The sequence below is a fragment of the Labrus bergylta genome, chromosome 12 (assembly GCF_963930695.1).
Source record: "Labrus bergylta chromosome 12, fLabBer1.1, whole genome shotgun sequence".
Lineage (NCBI taxonomy): Eukaryota > Metazoa > Chordata > Actinopteri > Labriformes > Labridae > Labrus > Labrus bergylta.
The window spans coordinates 19,573,073-19,595,151 of NC_089206.1; the positions used below are offsets into that span (position 1 = coordinate 19,573,073).

Sequence of the window (22,079 nt, forward strand, 5' to 3'; positions counted from 1 at the left end):
CAATTTTATATTGAAATATTTTGCATGCATGCATTCCCGTATAAGAGTTTATATATGAATGAAACTCTAAACCGGAAGTGCAGTCAAATTTTATTTTGAAAGTGTTTGCTGTTTGCAGAGGTTTAAAGTCATTTTTAACATATTCAGATAAGCTCTTATTAATAACAGCATCCTGAGCATTTTGTCAAGGCAAGACAAGATTAATCAACTGCACAGTTTAACCAAAAGAACATTTGTTCAGTTTGTATCAATAACCCATATTTTTAATGCAAAACTTAAAGATTTCATAATTCTACATTGTTTGAATGTTTGTATCCTTGAAAATAGTTATTCATGTGTTGCAGTTGCATGACTGCTAAAGCACAACTTGTGCACTCTTCAAAGCATTGAGGATTTAAGTCCAAATGGGCAATCACTCTGATCCCAAAAAAAACTAAAGCATTAGCAAAGTCAGTGCTACAGCGACAGCAGTCTCCTTGAGACTATGTGAACTTGTGAGTTTGAATGCCAAAAACTTAAACCTAAAGTGTGCCTGGAAATCTTCAGCTCCAAGTTGCATTGATTTGTGTTCCAGTGGTAAACTTTGGCTGTCTGAGGGATATCACCAAAAAAAGCTGAATCCATCAAGGCACACACATTAAGAAAGTCATGATGGTTTTATGTGAAAATAGTAAATGGACTTGAGCTTGTATAGCACTTTTCTACTCATCTGACTACCCAAAGTGCTTTAACACTGCATGTCACACCCATTCACACACTGATGGTAGAGGTTGCTATGTAAAGGGACCTTTAGAAGTAACTAATCACATGCATACACCACCGCCAAGCAATTCAGAGTCAAGTGTCTTGCCCAAGATTGAACCCCAAATCGGTTGAGAGACGACTCAACCAAATGAGCCACAGCCACCCAAATTATCCCTAACAATGGTGAAAACTTAAATGATTTCAAAATACGATCACATTTTGTAATCAATTTATCTCTAAAAAAACAACACAGAGAATAATAAAAAGCAGCAGGTGCTATTTTTTTAATTAGCCTAATTAGATGGCTGTATATGTTTGTCCAGTGTGTAAATATTTTAATATAACACATGTTCATTGTCTTGAATATTTCTTTGTAATTGGTGTCTGGTTATCACAAAGACAGTTTCACTGTAGTTGAAACTCTTAAGGGCATCAGAAAAAACTTAACATAGCCTAATATTTAATATTTTGTTTTGATATTTTGTTCAGTGATAATATTAATAACAAGAAAAATAATAATTCCTTGGGTTACAATAGGGTACTTCGCACTTGGACCCTAATTATCTTTAATATTATCAGAATAATATATGCAAGACCACTTGATATCCCAGGGAAATGCCATTAATGATATACTTGGGGACTAGTTAAATGGATGTGATTTCTTTTTTTCTTTTGTGGTGCATGAATTCATCTTCAACATGCTCCGGCTGGCGTTGGAAGTAGTTCCGGTGGTTTAGCAGCCGAGCGGAGCACACAGACCCGGGATCTCCGTGTTGTTGAGTGCAAATGTGAACATAGGCTCTAGTCTTCCTGTCATGACTGTGGAGTGACCACGGCAGCGGTCAGTGTGCCCCCCGCAGAGCTTTGAGCTGCAACACGAGTGACAGCGACAGAACATCGCTGGAGCCTTTGCCTTCAAAGGGGATTTTTTTTTTCAAGTGCAACACAGGCGTCTTGATATCTGAAGCGGAGCAGATATCCTGAGCCGTTTCATATTTACCCACGACGGTGAGTAGCCTAGTCTGTGCAGGGGGATTTTGGAATGCCAGTCATGAATGTTTGAATTTAGCCTAGTTTATTATAAATAATGTTTTACCGGGAAAGGAGTCCTGAACGTCAGAATGACGAGTTTGCCGCCTGTCACTATATGCATGGTAACAGACACAGACAGTGTTTTTTGTTTTTACCAAATGTACAAGCAATGTACAATCAACTTATTTGAAGTTTACAAGAAGCCTCCGGTTTGGAGATGCCATCCAGACAACACGATTAGCCTACTATGTAGAAAAGTGGTGTTGGTATCTTGGTTTTATCTAGTAATCCAAAGGAGTTAACTGGACGCGCATGAAGCCATGACAGTGCCTCTGAAAAACACTTTTTTTAAACAGTGGAAGCTTAAAATCTGAGCAACAACCCGAGCAGAGAGAGGAGGACTGCCCCTCAGTGAAATGTCCCTATTTGTCCCAACGTTACTGAATGGAAATGATAGATATTCTTTACTGCCGAATTTTAAAAACATTATTGTTGTAGTTAACTATCGTAACAGAAGGAAAAGTTTGCCATTTCACGTGAAAAAGTAGCATATTATTTAGTTTTCACAGTAGGCTATGCCTAGGCCTATAGGCTACACGAAGGTTACTGTAAATAGTACAGTAGGATATTTGCATGCCTGTATGCATCATGTCATTGTTATCAAACAGCGCACTATTAAGGTATTTTTTTTTTCGTAAGTTGTTTAGAACAATAGGCTATATGACAGCATTTGTTTTGTAAAAACAAATCGCGGTTTGTAACTTGTATAAAAAGAAAAGAAAACGTATAAACCTAATGATTCCGTTTTTTTGTTTTGTGCAAAGCATGCAGCCATTTCAAGAGTGAAGTTATCTCATGAAACTGTAGAGCAATTTCAGTCCTTACACTTGAATTTACTAATTACCTTGTTGTCTAATATAAGATGCAGGTATTAAATATTTCTATCTTAACAGTAGCCTATATCTTATGCAGACTTAACTTGCCATAACCATGAGCATCTGTTGTACATGAGGCCATGCATGTCATTTTTATTTACTGCTTTAAAGATAGCTGAGTGTGTGGTACAGTTGTGGTGCAGTTATGCTTACTATGGATTTCTTTTCCATATACATGCATCAAATGGGCCATCATAATCTCCTTACAGAAATTATAACATTGCCCTGAACATGGACCAAATACTGTAAAGGAGTTATTATCTCTTGTCAAGCCTCTATATGGAGTATGGTGAGCCAGTGATAATACACTTTCGATCTCTCTAAAAAGACACAGAAAAGGGGAGATCTGTGTATTTAAGTGTGTGTTTGTGGGAGACAGGCTGAGAAAGCATTTGAGGCTGCCACTGATTTGGATGCGCCTCTAATTCCTATCAAGATGAGAGCTGTCTGAACAGATTTCGCTCATCATTATTTGCTCTGAGATTTACTTGCGCTTGTAAATGGTGTTGATTGAGGGTAATTTGGCTTTTTAATTGCTGAACAGCTGCCACACTCATTGCTGTTTGCCATTGTAGACTTTCTCAGTAGATCACTCATAGGCCCCTAAATGCCTCATTAAAACGTTATGAAGAATTGCATGAAACGTGAAGAGAAGGAGCTCAATAATGTTTGACTGATTTGTTTTTACCATTCGAAAGGTCATTGTAATTATCGTCAATGTCAGCAAATGCAGTGCTGAAAGAACGAGTGTAGTAATGACTACTTTTTGAACTCCATATGCCAGTATGACAGATGTAAGTTTGATATAGACGAGAAATACTCAAGAATGATTCCCATCATTCCTCTCTTGTAGAAAGACAATGTAACACACATTCTCTCCAGGTTGATCGCTGCATATCTGGACCACCATACAAACAAAGTGGCTCTGTTAGAGCTTTTCTTTAAAATGTCTTTAAGGCATTTATCATCTAAGAACTTTTTATATGTACAGCAAAGCTTATTTTGGCAGAGCCTCATATGTAAAGTTTCCATGAGTATTAAATAATCCATTTATACACATTTACCGGTACATGCCACTGATGCAACAGCGGAAGCAATTTTTGGTTCAGTGATTTGCCCAAGGACACTTGGACATGTGACTGCAGGAGCTGGGGATCGAACCCCGAAACTTCCAGTAGAGAGACGACCAACTCTAACACTGAGCCACAGGATAAGGATTATCTGATATGGATGTTTACAGAAAACAATTGGCTTTTAAGGTCTTGCACATCAACCTGACAGAAGGGTCTCTTATTCACCCCATAATTCATGATTTATAGGCCCATTATAGAAAGGAAAAGGATGGGATGGCACATTTATTTACATGTCACACACATTAAACCTAAGAGATGTCTAACTAAGGATTTGATCAGCAAAAGAACTGAAACATAAGAGTTGAGATGTCCTGAGATGAAGAGGGTCATGCTTGTTATGTCAGTATAGCATCAAGTTGTTCCACAATTTGTAAAACGGATTAACCCATGCAGTGATTTTTCTTTTAGACTCAAAGATCAATGGGCTTATTCTCTTTCTCAAACTCGTAGGTGGAAGGGACAGCGGAGGTGCAGCTGGATTCAAATGTTACATATGTAACATGTTTCCCTACAGGGCTCAACAGTGTGGTTGTGGAAGTAAAAATCCCATTCATTTTCTCCACAAGCTATCCGAGTGTAAAACGATGGTATATGTTCCTGAAGAAGACACAAGTTTGTATGAGATCAACCTAGTTTTGAGGAAAACAAGATTTATAGGCGATATCGGGGCAAAGAACTACACTACCCATCATAGAGTGTCACAACGACGTCTCTGATTGGTTGAGCTTGCTGTTACCATGGCAATGTTTCCCGCCGTATGTGATCAGATTAGGTTCGCTAGTTAGCTAACACGTCAGTTAACTAACACGAAATTTATTAAATAACCTTGTCATGACGCAGTGAATGTAGTTTATATTTTCCACAACACAAACTACAAGATAGTACAACTCATGCATTAACAATATAACAATGACAAAAGTTACTTTTAAAAAGAAACAATATAATTCGCAATGGATTGTGTGATGGGTAGTTCCTTGACTCTGGACAAAAATTAGGTACACAGTCTTGTACTGTTTTTTTTAATCCCGTTTTGGTTCCGAATTAAGTGTACTAGAGTGTGAGAAATTCTGTTTATTTGATGGATTGCCCCTTGAGATGAACCATCTCGTTTTCGAGGGGGTCCAAAGTATTGGGGTAGCTGGCTGTCTTTGTTCCAGGCACCAATCTCTTGATATAAGGATTTTGTGAAAAATCAAGGGAGGATTTGAATGGGCAAATCTACTTCAGCTCTATTGGGTGGGAAAGGGCTTTGTTATTTCTTGACATCAGAGACCTCCAGAAGCTCAGTTAGCTCCTCAGTCATTTTCTGGGAATAAAAAAGTGGCGTTCCTGAAGCCGGACATAACTGTTTAGCTGACAGACCTTTGCCTAAACCATCCCCATTAAGTGCTGTTTTATCACTAGATGCTGATGGATTTTTTTTCTGCTCATGTCTTGGCCAACCAAAGGGTGAAATAGACAAGATGTAGCTTTCTAGATGTGACATGCTCTTCTAGGGACCTCCACTTCAGGTTTACTGTTTTACTAACAATACATCACCAACAATTGTGTAGGCAGTAATTACATAAAAAAACATGAACTCGCTGTCATTCTTAAAAATATTAAAGTAAAAATCAAAAAATATAGACAGTACCTCTAAATAATATGTTAACAGTATAAATGTTGCAATGATCATCGATTGGATCATAAGAAAAACAACCATGACCAACAAAACAGGCATTCATTGGACCCTCTCAAAACATCTTGAGGACCTCGATTTTGCAGATGACATCAGCCTCTTGTCCCATCAACACCAACACATACAGTCAAAACTAGCACGACTCTGTGGAGAGGCAGCTAAGACTGGCCTGAGGATAAACAAGACAAAGATAGAAAACATGCAAATTAACAATAAGCAGGAATCTCTGGTTCACCTACAGGGAGAGAATATCAAAGAAACTTACCACTTCACATATCTGGGAAGCATAGTCAGCAAAGATGGCGGATCATATCAGGACATCAAGAGCTGAAAAAACAAAGCAAGACATGCCTATAACACACTGCGACCCATCTGGAACTCAAAGGCTTTTTCCCTCCATAACAAGATCAGGATATTCATACCAACGTCAAGGCAGTCCTCCTATATGGATCCGAGACATGGAGAGTGACCTTCACCACCACCAACAGACTCCAGACCTTCACCAACAGGTGCCTAAGACACATCCTGAACATCATATGGCCTGACAGGATAACCAACAACAATCTGTGGGAGAGAACAGACCAGAAGCCTATCGGCCAGGATGGGATGTAGAGAAAGTGGGGGTGGATTGGACACACTTTAAGAAAATCAACAGACAACATCACAAGGCAGGCACTGGACTGGAATCCACAGGGGAAGAGGAAAGTGGGGAGGCCAAGACAGACTTGGAGAAGATCAGTCGAGAGTGAAGCCAAGAAAACCGGACAAACATGAACAAGCTGAAGAAAACTGCTCAAAACCAAAAGGGGTGTGGTTGCTGTCCTATGCTCCACTTAGGAGTCTAAATGAACAAGAAGAAGAAGATATACAAGAAGCTTGTTCTTTACATTATATAGTCATGTATTTAAGTGACTGGTGTTTAATGGGTAATTTTCAATATACAACTGAATTAACTATTTCATTATTTAAAAACACCCCAGTCCCACTCTGTCTATATATTTGTATGCATGTTATCTTGTTGTGTTTGTCCATCTGTGATTATCTGTCGGCATGCTGTCCATAACTGTACTGTGAAGTGGAAAAGAATTTCCCCTTGGGGACAATAAAGTAAAGTAAAGTATGATGGCCTAGATTTTTCACATCACATCATTCACCTGTGCTCCTTCTACAGCTCAGTAGTACAAAACTTTATGTTTAACCTGCAGTGTGGACAACATCTGTTAGCCTAAGCCACACTCACAATTAGTGTTAGGCATGTTACTGAAAAATAGTAACTAGTTACAGTTACTAGTTAGTTCTATCAAAAAATAACTGAGTTACTAATGGAGTTACTGCTTCATTAAAGTAACTAGTAACTTGTAAAAGTAACTTTAGCATTTTTTTGTTTCAATCCTCATATTTATGTTCACATTAGTGTTGCTGTGACAGAATTGAGCGGTGCCAACTGCAACATTTCAAATAACACAAGTCATTTTCAATATGTAGCCTCGGTATTTAACCAGTCCTCTAAAGGCCACAGAATCAACAGTTGATATGAAGCACTTCGCCATCAATATACCTGTTTATCAAGTCCAGATTAAAGATCGTGGAGCTGGCTGTTTTAAATCAACTTGTTTGTTTGAAGGGTCTCCTCCTTGATCTGCTGAGCTAACGTGAGCTGCACCTGGGTCTCTGGTGTCTGCAGCACCGGGCTCTTTGACAGCTAGTTTAGTAGAAGCGTGTTGTTTATCTCTGTGTTTCTTTCTCGTTTTCCTTCCTCTGTTACAGTACTGTTACGGGAACAGTTTTTTTTTCTTTATTATGACTACAGAACAGCATTGCAGCCTTTAACAAAGGTAAGGAACAGGCCTAACTTGTTCCTGCTGGAAGCCTATCTCTATAAATAGGCAATTTTTGATTTTATTTGATCAACAGGTCATTTTAATTACTTCAAGTCATATCAAAAAGCAGCTGACAAAGTGAAAAATAAAATTACCTGATATTACAGGAATCACCATAGCCCTGAAACTCTCACCAGACTATGAAATCAGTTTTTGCATAGATTGATTCTAAATATTTTCATATATTCTGCACCAATGCATGCTGCTCTATAATCTGGCTGTGAAGGTGAACAAAAACTAGACTGACCCTCTTTTGAAATACCTCTAAGTGTGATTTTTTGTCTTGTCCCCAAGGAAAATACACATAATTTAAATTCAAATGCAGCAAACCCATTTATCTTGTCAAAATCCTCAAATCAAAGCATTGCTTTGATTTGAAAGAGAAATTTGTAAAAGAAAAAATCAGGGATGATAACCTTGAAAGGACAGTCATTTGGAATAAACTCAGTACTGAGCTGCCATTGACAAGAGTTCAGTGCCAAGCCTCTATTGTGAACATGATGTAAAGCCTGTGTCTTACTCAAACTGATAGGGTTGTGTACCTTCTTGGTTTTATTTTAATGAGTAACAATTCTTAGCCAATTTTCATGTCAAACAGTATAATTATAAACAAGATTTAAAACTAGAAAAACAACTTAAAAAAAGTAAATGACTCTTCATTATAAAGCACAACAAAATCTAAGCCATGCCTCCAAGCCAGTGCCTAGGTTTTGTATTGTTGCTTTCATTATTAATACCATTCACAATCCAAAGTTTTTTGGTTGTTGCAGTTGGGCTCTTATTTTTGCTGTAAATTAATGATTTTTTAAAGAAGAATAGTCCTTGCTGAATAGGGAATGTAGTTGGAGTTGTTGTGACGCAGAGCTGAATCCCCCTTTACTGTGCAAATCATATTTTTACAAACAACACCCTGTCCGTCTCTTGGGACCAATCGCTTGGGGAGTATGCTGAAGTGCTGCACTCCTATGTTTTATTTATGACAAAATATGCCTTTTAACTCCACTGTTGTCAGAATCTGGAATTGTGATAGCTCTTCCCTAGCTGGCTGTGCTAAGCCTTCTGGGTTGCTAACTGCCTCTACCTTCGCAGATTTTTTCAGGTTTGGTGTTCATTTTGGGCTTACAGTGAGTTAAATGTTTTTATTCCAAGCCTTTATGAATTCAGAGGAAACTACTGATTTCCTCACCTTCTTTCAATCAGATTTGGTTTCACTGATGTCATAGAACAATCATCTCCCTATTTCTGTGTAACTCTTTTTTCCACTTATTTTTTTCTTTCAAGCATTAGTTTCCCTGACCACTCGTTTTTGAAGCACTAAGGACACAAAATGTATTTCAGTTTTAAACGGTGCATTACATGGATGCCTCTCCAGGTCTCCTTTTAGGACAAGTAGACATATCAAATGATAATTGCTCAACCCAACTCCAATGAGTGATGAGCAAGCAGCCATCATAAGAGCAGCTGATTTGCCTTTATATCTTATAATTTAACCTTTTCAGGGATATGTTTTCTGGTGCTGAGGCAGAAAGGAATTAAGACATTCAATACTGCCTTTTGTAACTTTTCCTCCTTGCTTTGAATGGCCCACGCTCCTAGACATGACAGCGCTCCCTATGCCTACAGACTTTTTTTTGACACGTAGCCTTACCTCTATTCGTCCAAGAAACCCCCTCTGCTCTGCACACTCTAGGTGGCTATTTTGTCAGTACTTAATTTTATTTCGAAACTATTTTGAAGCCTCTTTCTTTAGACTACCTCTCCCTCCTTCTCTCACCCATCCCCCATCACTCCATTGAAAGTTCTCTATTAAAATGCAGAACTGTAAAACCTCCTCTCTTTCTAAAAGCCTGCTAGCAGCAGGGGACTGATAGCTGTTAGTGATGCATACAGCTGAGTGAGTGCATCACAGCTACACAGTCTAATGGATGAATACATTCAATCACACACAGACCCTCAACTCTTTTAAAAGGGACAGTGTTATCAGTCATTAAAGCTCCAACGACAACACGAACAGCGATGTATTTAAATTCTTGGGAGGAGATAAATGTTTTGTTCTTAAATTTCCAGAGCCTTTATCTTCTTTTTACATTAGTTCTTACAATCTTCTTCAGGCGGTGCAAGTTAATATCTTACAACTTTTAAGTTAACTTTTTACAATTTATGAGGTTCAAGAGGCAAATCTGAGATGCCACGTACTCTCTTTCATGCCAGAATTTGAATCACACTTGATACCCACTTATATTGTCCAAAAAATGATCTTTCAAAATGTATGTACCTGAGCTCATTCATACGACAAGTGTTCAAAAATATTTGATCAAGCACTGCTTGTCTCTATGATCAGATCAGCTGCCAGAATATTCCCATATCCACTATATTTATTTGCTATTTAACTGCAGCACATTTAAATCTACCTGGTAGTAAAGGTTTTTATGTTTACTGACCACAGTCATTTGGACACACCATTTGGTAAAGTTAAGTAGGCTACATGAGCACCCAATTATTGAATTTTTGTTTTCGACTTTTCTACTGCTCTAACAATGAGATCCTCTTTCACTAACAATTTAATAAATCATCATGAACTTTACTGTAAAAGTTGTATTTCTAAACCTGAAATTCATACATCTATGAATAGAAAAGGATAACAAGCTATTAATACTTCCATTTCCTTCTGAATCGTTCTAATTGTTTTCATTGTGACATTATTTCTGATAATTACTGTGACATTTTCATTAATGTTACTTTTCATACATAAAACTGTACGATGTATGCAATGTCAGGGCTTAAATTTCTCGAGACCTGAGTAGGCTGTGTGCAGTTAATAAGTGGGGTATACTTGTAAGGATGTTTTAGTGCAAGTATTTTTCACTGAAATGAAAAAAAACAACCTGCAGGAACCTCAATAAAAACTTATCTTTCTTTCTTTGTATGTTGCTCATTTAGTACACTTTAATAACCATGAACCTCCTCAGTACAAATCACTCAGTTCAGAGAGTTTAGCACTAAACTTCTCATAATATGATGAATACATTTCTATAAAATTGAATTTCCCCTCGCCGGATTAATAAAGTATATCTCCTACTTCTATAAAGTAAAGCAGAGTTAAAGGCTATGTCCCAATTAAGGGGCTGTTGCCTTTGGAGTGTGCATTTTAAGGCAGATTACATCACAGCAGTGTGTCGAAGGCTGTCCCATTTCGAAGGCTCCTTCAAACGTCAAATGCATCCTTCTTTCTCCAGCTTTTGAAGATTGATTGCGTGCCATTTAAAAAAATAATAATTGTAAACTGTTAATCAATAATCAAACTCTGATATTAAAATTAGGAAATACAATTACAGACCAAGCATTAGTTAACAAAAGAAACAAAACACAACAGAATGGAGGCATAACAAATTAAATAGTTACCAAAAAAAAGGGGAATCCTCCATAGACCAGACTGTCTCATACCAGTTTGGTCTGAGTGGTCCTCCCAGGCTACAAAGGCTTGGTGTCTCAAAGTTTGCTACTTCTCTGCGGTGATCATTTTATCCCCTGATACCTTGCAAGCCCTCAGAGGCTGATGTGAAACACAGCAAGTATCAGAAACAAAAGACACAGGGCAGAGGTTGGCTTGCTCAACAGGACATGAGTGTCCTGTGGGACCAGTTGACTGAGTCGACTGGGTAATTTGTTGTGTTTACCTAGCAAGCAGGGCTCCCTCTCCTCAGAAGCCAAGTCATGCCTCTCCTTTTCCTCTCTCCTCTCTTCTTATTACTCATCATCTCAATCCGTCACCGGGCTAGCAGTGCGAAAGCTTCAACATGCTGACAGCGCAGCAGGTCAGGGTTTGTGGCGGGCTGATTTGCAGCTTGAGCCTTCTTTTTAATGAGAGGAAAAGAAGTACATGTAGTTCATTGTCTTGTGTGTCATCATCCCCATCCACCTACCCGCTACCAATAAAACTATCAGTGCTAGCTTCCCTTCAGTGAGAAAAAGGTGCACTAATTAAGATGGCTTCCTGGGATTTGGGAGAGGAGGGGGCGGGGCGATAGGGCTTCTCCCACAGCGCCAGAGAGTTAGGAGGATATGGGGGTGGTGTTGTGCAAGAGGCCTCATATCTGCTTGGCTTATTCGGCTTGCTGAGTCTTTGGCTACACATTTGTTTCTTTTTTCTTCTTGTAATTAAGCAAGCAGGAAAGGAGCGCTTCCTTTTTTCCTTCTGGCTCTCTCGGGGATTGTGGAAAGAGAGACAGAACGGTTTGTGTTTTTCCTGGTGGAAAGGCTCATTTGAAGTTCTCCTGCCTTGATTATATACAGTGAGCATCAATGGAAAGGCGTGGGCCAATAAGGTCTTTCTTGTTCAAGGACAAACCAAGGTAGCTGCATGGGATGGTATATGACGGTGTGATTTAGAATTCTATATCTTTAGTAGTATGAATTCATCCTGCTATTAGTAACTATTCACTGGCTATGGTCCTCTCCGTCCATCTTTTTGTATAGTACTCATAGCTTTACCTGAATTTTACTGAATTTAGGACATTTACCATCCAGGGTCACAATCTCTAGACAAGGCAATGTTTCTTTGTTGAATCAGAGTTTTGCCTGAATGCAAAATCTTCACTCCAACTAGAGCCGTTTTCACATATGCACTCAGGATAATAACTAGATAATTATGGGAGGACTGCTCGGAGATTCTCCCGACCTGGCTGTTAGCATGTTCTCCTTACAGCTGGAGACTATCCCTGTCAGAGGGGAGGGGGGTCGAGACAAGACATGACGTAAAAAAACAACAACGCAGAAGTAGCGGACTAAGCAACAGAGTCCGCTACACAACGCTATAATGACAATTTTTGCCTTTATATCAATGCTATGTATAATCCAATGGAATGACAACAACAAAAGAGCGGAGAACAACATACTAACGAACAGAAAACATAATGCAGCAGTTTAATTATGTGCACAAAGATCGTAGTTGTCGTGTGCAGACACTTTACGCACGTATACAAACGTCACTCTCGCTCTTGTTGTTCTCTGGGAGAATCTGCTGCTGCATTCTCACATCAGCCCACTCAGACATATTGCAGAAAAAATACTAGGGGCCTGGCCGAAGAAACTCCAGGTGAAGTCAGTGTAAAAAAATTCAGCTGTTTGCGTTCACATATACAGCCCCATCGGGTAATCAGTTACAGGACATTTTTAGTCATGTTGTGACAAATCTACTAACTTTCTGTGACTGACAGAACAATTGGTGAGTAAGTTCCCTCTTATGTACCAAATAATTGTCTTTGTTTTGTTTTTCTGAATAAAATTATTTGCAAAAGCCCCTAAATTCCTATGACATGTTATGGAGCGTAGCATTAGTTCAGACAGGCCATGGAGTCACGCTCTGTTATCATGCCAGCATTTTGGTAACAGCTGATCTCACGCAGCCGCATCAGCTGATGGCCAGCTGATTTGCTTCGAAGCATCCTATTGGCCAAATAGTACATATGCTGCCTTATTTAAACTGCTCCCTCTGCAAGCAGCATTGATGCTTGCTCTGTTGGGGTTTGCTGCTTATCACCCTGCCTATAGCTCTCCTTGTATGCACGGGAAAGTCAGGAATGTGTGCTGTTCCTGCCTAATGCTTTCCATGTAAGCGTGTAGGAGGGCAGGGAGATCCCTCACAGAGCCATACCATATTTATACAAAGAAGAAAAGGGGATGAGCCTTTTGGGTCCTCTAGCGGGTTGAAATTCCTCCCGAGCTGCTTCCCCTATTTGGCAAGCACTTGTGAAAACAATTCCCCAGCTTTTAGTCACTCTGAAGATCCAATTGCCATTTCCACTTTGGAGGGAATGAGAGTGAGAGGCAATCCAGATAGACAGAACCCATAGAGCGAAAGAGAGAGGAGTTTTAATCAGGCTGGACAGATGCCGAGACCAGTTGAGCGGTTGTGTGATATTAATATCTTATGAAGGCTGTCTGGCAGTACAAGCTTACCGTCTTGTGTGGTTTTTGTGTTTGTGCTTTGCAGCAACAGCCACAGCATTGGCTAGAAGAAGGACCTGTTAAAATGACATGGGGACGGACTCTCTCTTTCACTTCGGTGACTTCCTCAGATGCTTTGGCCCAAAGAAGGATGGAGAAGAATGGGAAGAGTAAGACACTTACCTCATACCTATTCTCCCAAACTGCTTTGCTTTTCACTGTGTAATTACTAGAATCTACTGTTAGAGTTAAGGTTATCTTAAAGGCTTTATATGTGATTTTTTTCATCCAGCAGATGTCACCCTTGAGCACCAGCATGAAACAAAAACAACTTGCGGTGCATTGTTGTGTTAGCATGCTAATGCTAGCGATCTTTATTATGCTCGTATCTTCACACTGCATGTCAATTTACCCGAAATGAGCATGATCTAGAAACACAGTAAAGCAGTGAGTACAGTATGTTAATCTTCTTTTCTCTAGTCCCTCAATTTAACAACTTTTATACGCGAAGGGAGGGAGTCTGCCTGCCGTCCCGACGATGTAAACAAACTGAAGATAGGACTCTGAAAGCATCACAGACAGTGGGACTCGGGTGTTACACCCACTGTAGACAGTCATTACTCACAGAGTTATTTTCAGAGGATATACTTCTATTCTATTTAAGTGTGAAAAACATATAAAGCCTTTAACAATAGCTATCATTGCAGATCATATTTAGACACAGTACTTCAGACTAAGTGATGAACGTGTCAAAATGTTTAGTTTTCCGTTAAACACAGCTACATTTGGAAAATCATGTGCAAGTTAAAATCTGTGTGTTTGCCAACTCAACTTTCTGTACGTTCAAGGAGATGAATAGGCATAGTAATCATACCTCCTGCTCTTCTAGACATGAGCCAAGGCTGATGCTCAGAATCCAATCAGTGAGCCAACAGGAGATCCTCCAAACGCCACGTCGCTGAGCCTCTCAACCTTACCCTCTGACCCCTTAACACACAGGCACCATGACCTCAGAGCTAGAGAGCAGCCTGACCTCAATGGACTGGCTCCCACAGCTCAGCATGAGGGCAGCCATCCAGAAGGCAGATGCTGGACTACATTACGGCTACCACCATGGACACCACCTCCACCACCATAGTCATCATCACGGGCAAGGACCTGGCAAAAAGATCACACATCTGGACCCAGGAACAAAACTTGACCAGGAGGAGGCTGCTCAGCATAGAGACGGTAAACCACCCTACAGCTATGCCAGCCTCATCACTTTTGCAATCAATGGCTCGCCCCAAAAACGGATGACCCTCAGTGAGATCTACCAGTGGATCTGCGACAACTTCCCCTACTACAGAGAGGCAGGCAGCGGCTGGAAGGTAAGAGAGAAGACGTATATGTGATTTGGAGTCATATAAGTCACAGTCACTGCAGATGTAAATTAGCCTAACCCCCAATTCACACATACTCCATGCGCGCCGCGGTCCGTCAGTGTCACGGTTTTGCTCCGTCGGATGGCTCGCGTCCATTCACACTGGATCCGTTTCTGGGACGTCAGCACAGAGGAGCGCACCCATGACACATCACAGGAGAACTACAAGATCCCGCGGGAATAAAGAGAAAAACATGTTGCTTTGTCTTTCTGAGGATGATTTGGTGTTCATGCTGTGTGAGAATTAGAAAGAAGTTGTGGACACCCTGTGATTCTAATCCTTCAAAATGACAGACAGCTTTCAGATTTTTCCGTCATTGTTAAAAAAAATCTGTTTAAGACGGAAAATATTCGGTTAAAGCAACCTCTGGGTGTGAGGTGTGTTACGATTAATTTCAACCTCCCCGATCGGCTCGGAAGAAGATCTGGGACGCCCCTAGTTGAAACCGTAAATATGAACACGTGTTCAATATTAACTATCAGAAATCCTGTTGTGTGGGGAGAACACAGAGGACGGCCGAGCATAGACTCTGTGAATTGCCACGTGGAATAGATCAATAGCCAATAAGGAAGCGAGCTGACTGAAGCAGGAAGCACAACAAACATAACCCTGGCGACGACAGCTAACGCAAACCATAAAGATGTATGTCATAAATTCAGGACCAACTTCTTGATTTGTGGCAACAACACAAGTGTATATAACTGTCCTGTCAAAAAAACAAAACACAATACAACTGACAAGGAAAGGAGTTGGACCAAAATGTTTACTGTAATGGATTTACCAGCTAACAGCTAGCCACATTTAGCTTGACCATAATGTTTGTTTAATCTTGAGTCACATTAGAAAGTGTATGATTACACATTTTGATAGTCGAGACTCTGGTTGTTGGTGAATCATCAACACACCATTCCCTGAGCAGGGATGCATGAAAAATGTCAAAAAGGTTATGATGCTATAACCCTAACCCTCTGTCTCTCACTGCTCTGTGAAAGCTTGTTGCGTTTGAAAAGCGTTTTAATCATGTTAATCATGATATCCGTTAATTATCTATATTGATCTATAATATTTATTAACTGATACTTCTCACATCAGGTCAGGCTTTTTAATAACGCGCTCATGCACTGAGGTTCCATCATTTAAAGGTTCCCTCTGCAACCAAATAATATTACAGTGTTAACATAACATTAACGTGTTAATGTTAACGTGATGAACGCACAGATCTGGAGGGTGCTGCCTTTAACCCCGAAAGTGCCCTTATATGATGCTAATAAGTGTTAGGCCACGCAGGCTTAGAACAGTCAAACAATGGACTTGGGCCTGTACCTCTGTCAGAAGCCTCATTTGAGTGATTCACTGAGATCACAAAGAGACCTAAAAGGACTCTTTATCCCAGAATCCCCTGCGGTACTTCACACCTACGTGTGAGGTAAAGGGGGGACCGGAACCTGAGGGAGACCCCACAGGAAGGCAGCCAGGTGATAAAACTCTGAGACTTCCATTGCTCTCTCTCTTTCCACGCGCTGACTTCAAGTGTTCGGAGACATAAGGTCACCTCCTGTTTCCTGCAACAGTCTTCCTTTGTTTTAAGTTTTGGCGTGCAGGTAATCCGCGGCCGGCAGTGTTCTGAATTCCGAGCTCGGATTGTCCAGTGAACGCATCTCAGTTTCTCAGAGAGCGTCAGACTATAACAGATTATCAGAAAGATAACGGTCTTATTCCGTCCTGCAACGAAAAGGTCATCAACGGACATCTTTCCACTCGACGGAAAACCAACGAAGCCGCTCTTGCCGTAAGGGACCCTCGCTGCCATCAGACGCCTCGGCACCAGGACGGACAGAAGATCTGTTTTATCGCCGGACTCTTTGCCTTTCACCAATCGCGGGCAAAGCGATTCACAAGTGAGGCTTAATTAGGTCTGGGCAGAATTAGCTTTAGAGAGTGTTTTTAACAATTGTTTGCTCGAAGCAGAAACTGTAATTTTTCTCTTTGTTGGACCGCTGCGTCCTGAGAGTTACCTGTTTAAAACTCTTGTTCCCGTTTCGGACCGCTGCGTCCCATATGTGTTTAGCGTAACAGCGTTATAACTGGGTATTACTCTTCTGATCAGAAAGGCCAGTGTAAGCCGTATTAACTTGAATTCGGCCATTGGTTTGCTTCTGTGAATGAAGGGAATTACTCCAAGTTGTGGTGCGGGATTCGGACTGTGATCCGGCCTCTTCAGGCACGCATTTCTCTCCTCCTCTGCTCTCCTCTTTTATCCTCTTTTCTCCCCCTTTTACTAACAGACACACACACATATTCCCGTGTAAACGTACATCTGGAGACTAACTCCACCACCGCGCCATTACGCACATAGGCTACACACACACACAGATCTATACACTCGCGGCCGTCCAGACGCCTCAGAGACACAGATCGTGTAGGGCCGAACTCGGTCTCTTCTAGAGATTAAGGCCACATTAGGTCTTTGTTAGGTGTGCGCCATCGGGAGGGCGACCACGTGGGACGAAGCAATCTCCCCCCCTCCTCTCTCTCTTTCATCCACAGACACACACACGCACGCACCCAGGTCTTTGTTAGGTGTGCACCATCGTGAGCGACCACGTGGGTACGAAGCCATCTCCCCCCTCTCTCTCTCTCTCTCTCACACACACACACACACACACACACACACACACACACACACACACACACACACACACACACACACACACACACACACACACACTTGCTTTGTTTAAATAAATTCTGCTAGAATTTAAGAGAGCAGTTGTTTGTGATTACTGGTTGTATTTGCATTGTGATATAAGCTGGGTGCGAAGGCTTTGTGTATGGACTTCACGCCTTCAATTTATTAAATATAGTTATTAATTATTAATAATATTAGTAATTAAATAACTAATTTGAGACTGATTTGAGTGATATTTTGGTTATATTTACCTGAGTACAGGTTGGTGCCCCAAAACGAGATTAAACATAGTTTAATGATATTTTATTTATATTATTAGTAATTAAATATTATTATTAAAGAATATAACCAAAGTTGACTTGATAAAACCCCAACATAAGCAAACTGTCAGATTGTCAAAATCATTGCTCTGCTTCGCTCACATTCACCGCTCCCTCTCTCTCAGTCGCTCTACCTGACCCTGATAAAAGCAGAAGGTGAGATAACAGAGCGCGCAAATACAGAAGGTGCTCTAACTATGCGAGTTGTCAAATGTAATGTGGTAAAATATACCAAATCTAAATGAGTAAATGCTCATTTAGACCTATTAGTAATGTGAATGGGCTACAGGCTACATAAACTTAATTGAAAGGTTCAAATATATTTTTCGGCTCAGATGGACATCCCTGATCTAACTTATAATGTCTGGACTATAATATAAACAACCTTCTTTACATTCAGGTTTTAAAGAAGTATAGTCAGTCAGACCATAAGGTCGCAATAATAATGCATGTTGTGGCTTACAGCACCCAGACTGGAGGAAGCCACATGGACCCCCAGCCTTAAATGAACCTGCATCTGTGTAGGATAATGTCGGATGCACAAACGGGCTCCCTCCTTGCCATTTATGAGAGTAAAAGATAGTGATGTGTCGTTCGCGAACGATTCAGTCAAAAAGACTGAATCTTATGGGGGAATGAACTGAACCGAATCCATTACTTAAAAAGAGTCGTTCATTTCTCAACTTCAGTTGGGCTCTCCTCTCTCCCGTCTTGTGTGTCTCTCTCTCTAAACCGCAAGTGGCATGCCAAGTAGATTGAGTCACTGAAGCCCGCCAACTATTGTATTTAATAATTTGCTGTTGTGAAAATATAACTGACTGTTACAGCAGCTTTCAGTCTGCAAATTGTAGCTTTATCCAACTAAATTCTCAGCTCATTGGCTTATTATTCACAAATGGCCGTTCTCAGTACGATTGCGAGCAGAACTAAACGTTGGGCCGTGTTTCAACTCATTGAGTTCTGGTTCGCAGTCAGAGCGCTGTCTTTTTACTGATCTGATTCTAATGATTCAATACAATGAAAAGAACTGCTTTTCCCATCACTAGTAAAATAAATTGTCACGGTCGAGTTTAAAAACAAAGGTGGACCCAATTGCAGATACGAAGAAAACTATTTATTTTAACAAAAAGGCAAACAAAATTTACGACATAGAAATCCAAAATGTCCGACTAAAAAATTCCACAAAGATCAAAACACAAAGGGAGCACAGCAAATCACAAGGACAACTGACAAGAGGCAACTGACATTCATAAACTAACACTCTGACGTACGACAAAAAACAATGATCTGACACAGAAGGGAAGAAAAACAGAGACTAAATAGACACGGGTAATCAGACACAGGTGAGACTAATGACACAGATGAAGACAATGAGGGCAATCAGACACAGAGGCAGGAATAAACACAAGACAAGAAACACTGAGGACAACTACAAAATAAATCATGAAACGTTGAAGACACAGAAACTCAAGAATGTAACCTCAAGACACACTACAACATAGAGAAACACTAGGATAACATAGGAAAGATAGATAACACACATGGGAAACAAGCAACACCAGGGAAGAATGAGAACTAAAACAAATATGAAATCTAAACTCTGAAATACAAACCTAAAACAGACCAAATCATGACAGAAATTCATAAAAACCTGAAACTTCTTGTATCAAATGATTGTGTTAGGGTTTGACTAAACGCTGTGTATTGTATATTTCTCATCTGAATAGCCTAATTGCAAAACCTAAGAATTTAACTCTTACACATAAGGTCCTGTCTCCGTCTTACAGCCCCCAATTGTTATTATGCCACATGTAGCCTTTTTCTCAGTGAGTCTTATAATTATTGATTATTTAAATCCCCTGGCGTGCCAATTAGTTATGACCTGTTAGTATTCTGTATTCTCAAAGGGTCAACTCGCACGCACGCACGCACGCACGCACGCACGCACGCACGCACGCACGCACGCACGCACGCACGCACGCACGCACGCACGCACGCACGCACGCACGCACGCACGCACGCACGCACGCACGCCAGCCTCTCTAATCTTTAACGTAAATTGATAAATTAAACACAAATTCATCAAATATAACAATATAAAAAATTCACCTAATAGCTCACACTGCTCAGCATTATTTAAAAAGCAATGTAGTCTACAGGGTTCGTTTGAGGTGGAGCGTAATGTACAATCCATTTTAGATGCCATATCTTTACTAACAATAAATCTGTGGACCTCTATTTGTCTGTCTCAACAGATATTGCACTAATATGACCTAATAATTATCCAACAAAGCCTGATTTGTTAAACTGTAAGTCCATAGTGATTTGAAAACGTGCGTACACGAGCTGAGACCTAGTGTTTGTCGAAAGAGGCTGGGTGATGTGGACTCTTGAGCAAGGAGGTGGAAGGCACTGGAAGGGAAAAAGCATAAAAGCAAAATGAGTCGAAGGAAAAGTCACTGAATAGTTGCCAAAAGGTCACACAAAGCAAATAAATCACTACAGTCTAGCTCATGTAACACATGAAGAGCAGAGAAAATCTGGCAACATTGAAGACTGAAACCAGGGTTTTTAAGCAGCCACTCATTAGGGTGAAATGAGTTGCAGGTGTGTGTGGGGAGCTCCAGCACCAAGAAGCCACACCCAGCCTCTGAAAACACAGGGAAGAGCCACAACAGCACCACAAGGTCGTCGTCAGGACCACAGAGAGGGAACCAGGAGAACCAGGAGCAGGCTGGACTGCTGCTTGGGCCAACTTTAGCCTGGCTCACACTGCAGGACGCAAGCGTTCCTTTTTTTATAGGTTTCGATACAGATCATCAGTGCAGCACTTTTCTGAATCATTGTATCCATACATCTACAATTACATCAACTTTCCTATATCCTGCAACAACTTCCACATCCTTCTATTTCACCAACCGCCGTCCGTTGGAGTTTTCAAATGAAACTTTATTAACAGTTGTCAACGCTCCGTTCCGATTTCACTCGTACAGTGTGAGCTCTCAGGTCGTGCCAAACAATCGGGTCATACAGTGTGAGCTGGCATGCCACCCCGACTTTTATACAATCTAGAAAAATCACACAGCAAGCCTATAGCACCCTATATACACTGGGTAATCAGACACAGGTGAGACTTGCATGATACACTGGGTACTTCTCAAGTCTTTTATTTTTCGTTTCCTCGCTCCTCGAACCGGAAGCCATTCCGTGCCGCCATGTTGAAGGACGTCTCAAGTCTCTAATTTCAGCAGCGAGGAGCGAGAATCGAGGATTAAGGAAATAACTTTGAGGAGCTAAGATTGAGGTCATGAGACCAGCCTTCCTGGAGGTCTTTTTACTGACAGAGGCGCCCCCCTTATCAAATATCACTCATTGATTGGACGCTGCAGCGGATCGTACTTCAATGGAACTTATCAAGATCAGGGGAGTTTAATAACGGAGTAAAGATATGGAGTTAGATCAGTCTCAATGTTCATGAATGCACCCAGAAGGATTCACAAATGCATTTTGTGATTTATATATGAATGACTCTATCCACTAAAATATTTTTCAATGCACATTCTATATAAATGTAATAAGAAATCCACATATAAAATAATAATAAGGTTCACAAACATATTTCTGATTCACACACAAATATTTATTGTTTTATATGTAATAGAAATCCACAAATATGATATACACATATTTAAAAGTATCTGAAATTTGCATCAAAAAAACATTTGGATCTTGGTACATTTATATAAAAACTACATTTGTTTGTGGGATTTTTTTTTTTACATTGATTTTTAATATTTATGGAAGATCATTTAACACCCTAGTGCTCTGACATTCGCAGCATTAACAATAGGAATAAATAGAATAAATTACAAATTAAATTAAATCAAGAACAGACAAACAAACCAAAAGAAAAAAAAAACAGCCATCATCATCTTATGTAACAGAAGCAGACATACACAAGAATGAAAAGCACAAACTTGCGAGGCCCATGACTGTCACTTCATCTTTCGACTAAATCTCTACTAAAGGTCCTTGTCTCCCTGTATCTTTTCGTCACCTCTTCTTGTCTACCACCCACCTAACTCTTCTTCCTGCCATGGAGGGGAGAAAAAGAAAGAAAAAGGAAATTCCACTAATTCAGCTAGGGGTTAATGGGATTACCCCAGTCCAAAGCATACCTGCCCTTCTGTATAATGTTCCTAAGGGATGGGGGTTGATATAATAACAAGGTGAACCATATTCTCTCGAATAGACCCTCATCCCCCTTTACGTATTCTGTCAATCTTTCTAAGGGCAGG

General features: G+C 40.4%; 1 protein-coding gene across 3 annotated transcripts in view; it reads left to right on the forward strand.

The window, feature by feature from the left end:
• The first annotated feature begins 1,462 nt into the window (after positions 1-1,462).
• Positions 1,463-22,079, forward strand: part of LOC109982817 (forkhead box protein J3-like) — a 111,653-nt gene continuing 91,036 nt past the window's right edge. For all 3 annotated transcript variants that reach the window (XM_065961004.1, XM_020632209.3, XM_065961005.1), the window contains exons 1-3: positions 1,463-1,752; positions 13,395-13,518; positions 14,238-14,718. In XM_065961004.1, the coding sequence (XP_065817076.1) occupies positions 14,353-14,718 (366 nt within the window). In that variant the 5' untranslated portion in view covers positions 1,463-1,752; positions 13,395-13,518; positions 14,238-14,352. The remainder of the gene's footprint in view (positions 1,753-13,394; positions 13,519-14,237; positions 14,719-22,079) is intronic.